The sequence below is a fragment of the Solea solea genome, chromosome 1 (assembly GCF_958295425.1).
Source record: "Solea solea chromosome 1, fSolSol10.1, whole genome shotgun sequence".
Lineage (NCBI taxonomy): Eukaryota > Metazoa > Chordata > Actinopteri > Pleuronectiformes > Soleidae > Solea > Solea solea.
In genome coordinates this window covers 31543576-31555062 of record NC_081134.1, presented here as the reverse complement: position 1 = coordinate 31555062, position 11487 = coordinate 31543576, and the positions used below count along the sequence as shown (strand labels likewise).

The following is an 11487-nucleotide window of genomic DNA, read 5'->3' as shown; positions in this document are numbered from 1 at the left end:
ATCATGTTCAGTGTCATATTATCCCATCACAGAAATATTATATACTATATTATTATATAATAATGTATCAAAAAATACGTTAATATAACATATTTATATCATTTTGTTTAACATTTAACAGATTTTGGTATGAATTATTACAATCTGTGATAATGTCATTCATTCTAAGACACTGGCCCTTTAATTGATCATTATTATTATTTGATAAAATAATAATTATAAAAAAATAAAATAAAATAAAACATAATAAAATAAAGCAAAAGTGTCTTTTGGGGGCTTAACATTTCCAACAGTTTTTAAAATCACATGAAGGTAGCAAAGGGGCAGTGACATAAAGGGGCGTGTCCTTTCGTGCAGTTTACACATCACATTTACTTGGAATAAAACAGTATTAATATTTAGAATCATAAATTTAAACATTATGGAGCATAAATAGATGTTTTTAACATGTTTTAGCACTTGCTTGTTCATGTAAATGTATGTATCTAAGGGGTACGGAAGCCCAGTGTGGACAAAAATGTGTTTATTGATTAATAAAGACAGTCATGGGTCAAATAAGTACACACACAGACAAACGACGTTAAAAGCAACTTTATTTGCGCATAAACTAAAAGTCTTTGGCTACATTGAGATGCAAACGAGGATTTGCTCAGCTTTGTTTGTAAAATGTGTAACAACTTGAATAAAACTCAGCTGCCTCATAAAGACACTTAGATACCACAGACTGTCCTGGTGTTAATTCACGTTAAGCCAGGTTTTCTCCTCCTAAAACATCTCACTCTATGATTTTATATATTAAACTCTCTACTTTGTTAGTTGTAACATACAAAAAAAATATATATAAAATAACAAGATGAGGTGAATTTGTCAAGTTTATAGGTGGACTGGCAAAAATAATGCAACATAATGTAAATGAACGTATATATTTTTCTTTCCATATAAGCGGTCAATAAAATATATCATTTAATCTGTGAACAAGCCGCGGGTAACAAAATACAGGACAATCCACGATTGTGTTCTCTCGTCACAGATGTTCACATTTCTTCATTGTGTTTAAAAAATAAAAAAAATGCTTCAAGCCACGTTTGGAGGGGTTTTTGCATTAGGAGTTTTTAACAGTAAAGTGAAACAGTAAAACAGTCATAGAAGTCGCTCGGGGTCGCGGAGGGTGAGCGGTGATGGCCCAGGGAAGGAGAAGAATGATACAGTAATGTGAATTATACAGTATATATATATATATATATATATATATATATATATATATATATATATATATATACACATATATATATATATATATATATATAAAACAGTAGCATACTCGTGTGGTGGTGATTCTAATAAAACACTGTGGTAACTGGTTATTGTTCTGACGTTGTTTACAAAATGAACATCATGCGTCAAGCTGTTTTTTTCCATCATACACTTCTAGCATGGCTCGGCGAGGTTTTAAAACCAGTGTACAAACAACCATGCAGACAGTGATTATCCTATCAAACACATGATTAAAGGAGTGTGACTGCAGCTGACTCACGATGTGCTCTGTTTACAGAGACTGACAAAGACTCGCCACGGTGTCAGTGAAAGGTAAAAGCTAAAAACCGGGGCTAAGAAACGGGCAGTGGTTAAGGGACGCCGTGATTACACACTGTGACGCTCACTAGACAAAGGGAATCGAGTTTAAAAAATGACACGTTTAAAAACCACCACGTCTGTCATGCTCACGGTGACTCAGGCGTCACCTCCACCCTCCTGCTCCCATCGCGATGCTACAGAGTGTTAGTTTCTTTGTTAGACAGGACCAAACATACACTCTCCCCCCCCCCACGCCTCAGTGGCAGATCGCCAGCAGGAGGCGCTTGAAGTCACCGCTGCACTCGTCCCTCAGGGCGTCCTTCAGAGACACGTCGTACTTGTCCAGATACATGTCTTTGATGGTCTCCAAATCATACTGTCCAAATAAGTAAAAATGAAAAACATTAGACGACTGAAAAAACCTTACCCTAACTTTATTGATATATACACACACTATAAATAAATGTTCCATTACCTCAGAGCGACACACGATGATGCGTATGAGAGTGTCCTCGTCGGTACCCGCCCCTTTCATGGCGTCGTGCAGACGCCGGGCGAAGTAGAGCTGAGGGTTCTTAGCGACTCTCACTGTCGACGAGGAAGAAAAATGACACTTCATTAAATACAAAACATGTGTTTTCATTAGTGTCGGTTCAGGCGATACATTCGACACCACAGCGACACAAAACTCCTCTACATTAAACTTTCTTTGTTTAATATCTATTTTTATTAAAGATTTTAATGCCCGAATAATGTGTTTTCTATACATAATTAGATGTTTTTATATCATTTAAACAGGGCTCACGTGAACTCCAAAGGTAAAGGTAAAGGGTTAGTGTTTTTTTTATTAGTATATTAAATTTTTATATTTAAAAAAAAATCTGAATAAAATACTAAATAATGAACAACTAATCAAAAATAGGGAAACAATAAGTGATTAAATACAATAAAAGTCCTCAAAATTAACTGTACCTTGTTATTAAATTATATTTAACAACAGGAAGTGAGAAGATATTGGACGATATTGCAATAACGAGATTTGTGACAATATTTTGCACCATTTTGAAAATAAAAGTGTTTATAGACAGAGAGTTCAAAATAAACGACATTTATGATGCAAAATGAATCTATAAAATATCAAAACCAGACACCTCAGCCTTAAATTCAAAACAAGGTTGTTGTTTTTAGAACAATATTGACATGTAAATAAAAAGAAATAGCTTTAATAATTTGGTACATTAAGAAATCGCTGAAAAACTGTTCCAAACTAGAGAACGCCTGGGCATCCCTTTACTGTCATTTTACTCTATTTCGTGATTTCCATGAGTTTCTTAAGCTCCTACTGCATGTATTTAAAAGTGATATTTACATTAAAATGGAGAGAAAATCCTTTATTTATGCTGGGTTCCATCTGCATTTACTCACTGTCACAGTGACATCTACAGTGAAGCTTACACTACTTACGTGGAATCTCACAAGTGTTACTTTTATCTTGACACAAACATCATTCACACAGAGCTTGGAATTGCAGAGATTTACTCTGTTTAGTTTGGACGTGCCGTTTCGAACAGGGACCCCAAAAAGAGGGTCAGGACAGTGTATTTTAGAATCTTTTAAAGCCATTTATGAATAAAAATGTGTTATTCTATAATACAGTGTTATATATACTATAGCTCTGTGGGGCTAGAGTATATATAATACTATTCCTGTAGTATAATACAGTAGTGTATACAGTATATATATATATTTTTTTAACACTAACCAAGAGCTTTGTAGCACTTCTTCAGTGTCCCAGATGTCTCGGCGCTAATGGTGTCCAGGATTTCAGTTCCAGAGATCTACAGCATGGAGACAAAAAACAGATGAATTAAAGTCGTAACGTCTGATTTTTCCAGGGTCAAAAGTTGGCTTTGGTTTTGGCTAAAGTGACTACAAATGTTTTAAAAGTGCAGTGTGTGACATTTAGGAGAAATGTATTAGCAGAAATGGAATAAAAACCTGGTTAAAATAAAAATGTGGCCTAAAAATTAAGCCCAATTTGTAGTGGAGATATGTGGGAAGTGGAACAGGAAGTGGAAACATTTCCTGTTTAGAAAATAAAATCACAGCATGTTCACGGATTTTGATTAAAACACAAACAAAAACACACTTTCATGTCTTTCGTTGGAGACGTGCGTGCATGAACCAACCAAGCAACCAGATTTTTATTTTCTTTATACACGCTTTATACACTCACTCAACCAAACAGCACCACTTCCTTTCAACCTGGCTTTCAAAGTAAGAGCCGCTAACATTGATTTCTCACTACTTCCTGTGTAAACCTGACACTTTCGTCATTATTCCTATAAAGTAAAACGTATGTTTTTATGACATTGATATGATTCATTCTCCGAGTACAGCAAATGTTTATGTTTTGTTTTTTTTAAACTTTTAGTACTGTTGTTAACAGGAAGTAGTCACACTTCGCACGTGTGCTGAACAAATTGGCAGGCCTTGCTTTACTTACAAAGGCCTGAGACACACAATCCAGCGTTGTGTGTTTTGCATTTTTTGAACGGCATCTTGTCTTGTAACTGTAGATATCTGATGTGGTGACGCAGGAGGTGATAGAAGATGTCAACATTCGATTTTTACTCACTGGACCTTTAAAATGTGTGAGGACAGTGTGATTAAAGGGCTTCAGGGCAGGATAAAAGTATAAACTGACGTGTGTGTGTGGCGTCCCTGCGACATGAAACCCACCTGCTCGTACATCTTGAACATGACCTGCAGGTGCAGGTAGTTTCTGGACGCCAGGACGTGGCTGAAGGTGGACTCGTCTGTCCCGAAACGATCTTCACCGGCCTGAAACACAATAATAAAGGTAATCTAATCTGCTAATCTGAGCCTGATTTGAATTTGTCTTTGAGAGAAACGGCGTCACTACCTCAAACAGGCAATTGGCGTCCTGTTCGGCCAGTTCCTCGTCCACCTCGTAGCTCTCGTCTCTGTTGCCCTGAAAGATTGCGGATTAAGATTATATAAGATGTTTAGAAAAGACCTGCGTGTGTGTGTGTGTGGGGGGGGGGGTTACAGTGCATAATTTGGCACAGGGAGCCTGAGCTTGATTTCAGTGCAAGCGACACATGAGACGAGTGAGTTAAGTTTCACCTCCAGCAGAGCCATGAGGAGGTTTCTGACGTCCCCGCTCGTGTCTCCCTCGATGTCGGCCTCCAGGTCACGTTCATGCACTGACGGGGGAAATGAAAAAGAAAAAGAAAAATGACCCCAAACACTCATACACACTCTGTGGTTTTTAATGTATAACTAATAATATTACCCACTCTTTTTATCACCTGTCCTGTTAGTTTAGGTTAATAAGTCACACATTTGCACCGTCAGAGGTGGATTTAACTGTTCAACAAGCAGAACAAGCAATTCTGGGTCGAAAGAATCATCAGATATTGACATTCTATACCAGTAGGATTATATAAAACTGTAGTTTCAGTGTCTCGGCTCAATCTGAATACATGAAAAACAAATTAATCAACAAAATTAAATGCTATCCTGGACAAATAATAAAAAGACAGCACATCTCTCTCTCCATATGCAGAATAATTTACCCCGTAGAGGCAACTAATCAAAGAAATTTAAAATATAACAACATTCAAACTAAGAGTTTTTTTGGCATATAAAGCATTAATAAATGGCTTTTTTTATACACATACATACATAATTTACAATATAGGGTTATGTGTAATGTAATAAAAAGCTGTGGAACAGCTGCAGTGACTGTAAGGCTGTACTGTGAGATTAAATTTATCTTTTTAACTTTATTTTTAAAGAAAACATCAGACTAACAAGGCGCTGTATGATAATGAATAAAAATAGAGAGCAAAAGTCATAAAATGGGATAGAAAAACAAAGACTCAAAATATGCCTCGTCCTAACCCGTAAAGCTGTTGCATGCATAATTTTTCCTCCTAATACGCAAAGAAGCAGTGGGAAAATGTCATGATATAATGATATTAATAGAGAATGTTTGCTCTCATTTCCGGTATTAAAAGCATTAATAAATGTTTTTTATACACATAATTTAAAATATATAGAATTGTATACGTACAATAAAAACTGTGGAATGACTGCAGTGGCTTTAGGTTAAATAAATGTAACCTTATTTGACTTAGGCAAACAGTAAGAATAAAAAGAAAGACCAAAAAGACAGAAAATGTACCAGAAAATTCAAGTTAAAGACGTGTAAAAATCAAAAATAAGCCTTATCTTATCTATATAAATTAATGGAGAACATTTTCCTTCACATGAATAATTTAAAGCGAGGATTTGAAACCACAGTGAACCATCAGTTCTCAGGAAGGGCGTCAACCAAACACTATGTGACCGTACGTCCCATGACATGCGAGAGTTCATGTAAAGAGGAAGAGAAACTGTGACACGAGTGTAAAAGTATTTAGACAGATTACCTTGAAAGTAGCATTCCTTGAACATGCCGATGTCCTGTAGGAAGCACAAGAATCTAAATGAGTTCAGTGCATGTGAAGGTGTTTTTCTTCATGTTTATTATTATTATTAGTAAACTTGCAGCATTGGTGGACGTGCAGAGGATTTCCACCAGCACGTCCTCGTCCGTGCCCGCCCCCTTCATGGCCTTCCTCAGCTCCTTCACGGCGTAGATGACGGGCGGGTCCAGCATGGCGAGGATGGCCTTCTCAAAACTGCCCGACAACTCCTTCTTCAGCACGTCCACAAGCTCCTGTCGTAGAAGGACACAGATGATTTATTAGTATTAGTATTATTATTGTTGTTATTATTCTTATTCTTATTTATTTGTATTTATAGTTCACATTAAAGAACAATAACGTGTGAATATAACGTTAAGACAAAAACACTCAAACTAAAGAAATATAAAGAAGGAAAGAAACAATAACAAAGGGAATTGGGACAGACAGACAGATAGATATAGAGATAAAGATATAGATAGAGATATATAGAGAGATATAGAGAGAATATATAGAGAGAAATAAAGATATACATATATAGAGATAGAAAGAGATATATAGCTAGAGAGATGTAGAGAGAGATAGAGAGATATAGAGATATAGAGATAGAGATATATAGAGATAGAGATATAGTGATTTATAGAGATAGAGATACGTATATAGAGATGTTTTAGAGCTATATAGTGATGGAGAAATAGATAAATGGGGCTTGTCACTGTAAAATCCTACTCTATTCTGTTCAATAACCCAGAATTCAAATGTTAAAAAACAAAGATATCAAAACCCAAACAATAACAGTGCACAATAAAGATGACTTGTGTGTGTGTGTGTGTGTGTGTGTGTGTGTGCCACTCACATCGTCATACTTGTCAAAATAAGCCTGTTTAATGTCCTGACGCTGGTCTGAGCTGCGATTGGCCAGGATGTCGATGATGGCCTGTTCATCCGTCCCTGAGAGGACAAACACACACACACACACACACACGTGTGAGACGTAAACAGTCAACAAAACTTTAAATGTGAATTCATTTCAAACTTACCGAAGCCTTTGCAGGCTTTACGGATGGCCTTGATGTCGGCGACCACATCGAAGTCCTCGTAAGGATAGACGGTCGGCTGAGGAAACACCAGACGACTGTTATTTGACTTTTATTTTATTTTACTAACTAACTGACGATTCAATCAAAGAAATCAGTGTTTATTTCTTTGGGTCAACACAATCCCGAGAGATTCACTGAAGCTGGAGCAGCTGAGAGGAGAGGAGAGGAGAGGAGAGGAGAGGAGAGGAGAGGAGGGGGAGGGGAAAACCCTGACACAATGCTCCCGCTGAGGAATTCAGAGCAGGAGGTCTTTAAACAAACTTGGTGAATGTATGAATGAATGAATGAATGAATGCATGCCAGCAGTAATCAAAGTGCAGCTCAGGGGCCAAAAGGGGAGTGAGGTGGGATTTAAAGGGACAGACTTTTTTAAATGTTACAGTGTACAGAGGTAATACAGATTTATTTATGTATTTAAGGTCGTTTGAAAATAGACAATGTTCAGCTGAGAAGAGAGGCTTAGGTTTAAAAGAAAACATAAGAGATTCTTCACAGGGAGATTTAGGCCACGTCCGCACGGAACACGCTGATTTAGGGAAAACCCAGCTCTCTTTCACGCGTAAACAAACATTTTCAACATTATTTCTCTTTCCTTCGTCTCAGCTCTGGGTTAATTCTGTTTCCGTCTCTGATATTGTGTACTACAGCACTTTGTGCCGTTTCCGTGTGGACGTGGCCTGACCCTGGCCCTATGTTTGGGTTTCTGATTTGGCAGTTTGCCGTCACTGATATGAAACTTCGCTAATATCAGAGATAACTTGGGATTAAATATGAATAATATCAACTCTACTTTGAATGAACTTTAAAAGAATGCCTTTGGTTCAGGAAAAGATTGAGGTCATTTTCACAAACACCAGAATCTGTTCTCTCCTCTATGTGTTGTTACTTAATCATATTATTATTATTTTGTGTGTGACCACTATTTATGATTGTTTTGACTAAACTTTATTGTATGTATATATATATACATATATATATATATATATATTATATAACATTTGGGGCTTTAACAACACACCAATGTCTTAAAACGGTGGGTAAAGTCTAGTTCCTCCACCATTTTTGGCACTTGCGCACACTGTCTCTTATCTGACACGCACTCTCATTCACACACACACACACACACTGAGCAGTGAGCAGTCGTGTAACGGAGCTGTGATGAATTCCGCAGGGGAGTGGCTCAGCTGCTCTGCGTAAACCCCCCACACTCTCCTCAATAAACCCACACGCAGTTTTCGGGTCATTTTCGACGTTTATTCAAATAAAATCAACAATCAGCGTCAGTGCGAAGCCTCAGCTCTGACATTCAGTCACGTTCACGCAGATCTGCGGCGGTTTTGTAAGAGTTGCGCAGTAACTAACGGGTCACTGCGGCGTCTGTGACGACACGAAAAGTCAAATTCAAATCGTAAAAATAATAATAATTATGATTTCACATTTGGACCAAAACTCCAGAGAAACAAACATCTACTGCGGACGATTGAGATGTTTTATTTTTCCACATTTTTTAAAATTCTGAATATTTTTTTTATTTCCATTAAACCTCTAAATATCTAACTGTGTGTCGTGACTTACTTGGCAGTTTCCCATGTTGTGGCCGTGAACGCGCAGCTGCTCCGTGGATCTGTCCGTGGGAACTGGTCCTGGTCAGGCTCAGATTCAGATCCTCTTCAGTCCAAAGTAAGTGCGGCCCACAGCAGCAGCAGAGACCAGACTGTGACGTCATCACTGCTGGTTAACCATTTCCATCCTGAGCCAAAGTCCGACTAAGATGAATCTCACTGTTTGTCTGTCTGTCTGTCTGTCTGTGTGTGTTTATTACCTCACATTAGTAATTAGTTACTTCTTTGGTAAAGGAGACAGTTTTATTTGTATATCTAATTAAGTCTTAAACTACTTAAAATGTTAAAGTTACTTCATGTATTTATAGTATATATATGTTTCTAATTATATAAAAACGTGTGTATCTGATTTTCAATTTGAACACATTCACGTGTTAAAAACTCACACTATCATTATTATTATTATTATTATTATTATTTTTACAGGTATTATTAGATAAGATTCATTAAAATATAACGGAAAAAAAAGTTTTAGAAAAACAAAATAATTTTTTCTCATCATTAAGTGTAAGATTGTTTTGGTTTTGCACTTATATAGACCTAATATGCAGTGTACATACTGTATATACATATCATTTTGTGGCTTCATTTATTCTGGTATAATTTTTATTTCATTATTTTTGTAACATTTAATGACACATTCACAAGTTAATATTTAATTACTGTGATTTTAGACTTTTATTTTCATTTCCACAGACATATCTTCTTCTTTATGATAATTAATCATACTAATTATATTGTGTCTCATTTATTACTTGTACAAATAACAAAACTGTTACAAACAGGTATTTCTGTTATTAGTCGGCTTTAATTTACATACATTGGGGGTTAATTAGAGGTCAGCTGTCCTCATCATTCACCTGCTGAAGAATTTTTGGGGCTTTTAAATTGATATTATTGTAATAACATATAGTGTATTAATACACAATAAGAAATTTAAAAAGATTACACATGTACATATGCAATCCAACATGATTATGTTGGTGTAAAAATGACAGCATTTGTTTTTGGTAACATTTGGTATGTGTTAATATGTATAATAATTATATTTATTTGTAGATATGTGACTTCTTTCATGGATATTATATTATTTTACGACGTTTTCTTGTCTTTTCTTGGAAAACTATTTGCAATTTTTTGTTTTGTGCAAATCCAAAATCAGCTCATTGAACATGAATATCTCTGTAAATAAAGTATAAAATGAATTACACAATGGATAACATATTTTCAAAGTAGTAATTGTCCATTGTGACTAAATCCAGGACAATTACACAAGCAAAAAGGTACATGTTATGTAGAATAGAATGGTCCACAGTATAATTACTGGCAGCTACTGTCCCTGCATCATAATTACTGCTGCTGCTGCTGATGATGCTGCTGCTGTTTCTGCTGCTGATCCACGGCCTTAATTTACAGCCTATGAAAAAAAACAACAAGTACCTGCTCACAGCGTCTGCATAAACGGCAACAATTAACAGTCTAACGTCACAGGAACAAAAAGCTGTGTAATTAAAGAGGTTGAGTCATCTGCCTTCACTCTGTAATTATACGTCAAGATAATTAAACCTGGAGGAAAAAGTTTTTTTCAGAGAAAATATATAAATAAATGAAATAAAAAAGTTGTTTTCTTTTTTGTCTTCAGCAGCTTCTTCAGACGTGGACACTGACGCCACAACACAGTAGAAACAGGAGCACTTGTGCCAGAAGAGGGCGCTGTTCCTTAACAAAACACCACCTCTCACCATCTTAATCTCTCACACATGTGTACATTATTAAACATAAACCTAAAATGATCTGTATTTTGTCTCCTGTGTGACTCATCTGTGGGTCCCGACCCAGTGTTTGAGAACCACCCGTCCTGGATAAAAAAAAAAAATGTGTGTGGACAATGCTGGGATTTTTAGAGGTGAACAATGAGTCGTTTATGAGTCAACGTTTTTGTTTCCGCTGAACAAAAACCTCAGTTTACTCACAGAAGTCTTGTGATCTCTGTTAGAAAATCTGCTTCATGTTCATTTTCTGTGAGGTCTTTCTCAGAATTAGAAATAGGTTTTAAATTGGACCTAAATATAAAATCTGATGCTACTCTGATGTTTGGGTTTTTGTGGTTTTTATTGTTAGGAATCAAGAATCTTTTTAGTTTTCTATTGTTTCATATCCTGTCTACTGTGTATTTATGCTATTGTACGGCATTTTGGTGAACTTTGTTGTTTTTAAATGTGCTATAGGAATACATTTAGACTGTGATTTGTGTCACAATAGTTTACCATTGTTAGAAAGTTTTTAAACTTTGTTTTAAGGCTGCACTTCTTCTGTTTTCTCGACAGGAACAGATCTCACATGTGCTTCACAAAAGTAACTCCTTTTAATCAAATATTAAACATTTAACGTCATTGAGCAGACCATCTGTCCTCCTCTTGTCAGCTACTGTCTTTTAAAACATCGCTATTTTGTCTCCTTTATTATTTTTTCCTGAAGGACAATGAACGTCAACACAAAGCTGTTTGATCTGATGCTTTTGTTCCTTTGTTTTTGTGCTGTGAAGAAGCAGCACATGTGGAACAATGTCTCCATCTAGTGGTCAAATCAGTGAACTCATCTCAATCATATCAAAACAATGAATGAATGAATAATACTGTGGATGGAAAATAAGACTAGCGCTTCTTTTATTATAGAATATATGAAATCTCATTG

General features: G+C 36.1%; 2 protein-coding genes across 2 annotated transcripts in view; one reads left to right on the top strand and one right to left on the bottom strand.

Moving 5' to 3' along the window:
- apodb (apolipoprotein Db) overlaps positions 1-11487 on the top strand; it is a 313363-nt gene that overhangs the window by 90568 nt on the left and 211308 nt on the right. The window lies entirely within an intron of this gene.
- Positions 577-8887, bottom strand: anxa13 (annexin A13). Its single transcript, XM_058646926.1, has 11 exons — positions 8747-8887; positions 7112-7187; positions 6928-7022; positions 6155-6325; positions 6036-6069; positions 4726-4805; positions 4502-4570; positions 4318-4419; positions 3338-3413; positions 2051-2163; positions 577-1951 (listed from the first exon to the last, which is right to left on the bottom strand). Exons 1-11 carry the CDS (start codon positions 8759-8761, stop codon positions 1832-1834), a joined length of 951 nt encoding a protein of 316 aa, XP_058502909.1. The 5' UTR covers positions 8762-8887; the 3' UTR covers positions 577-1831.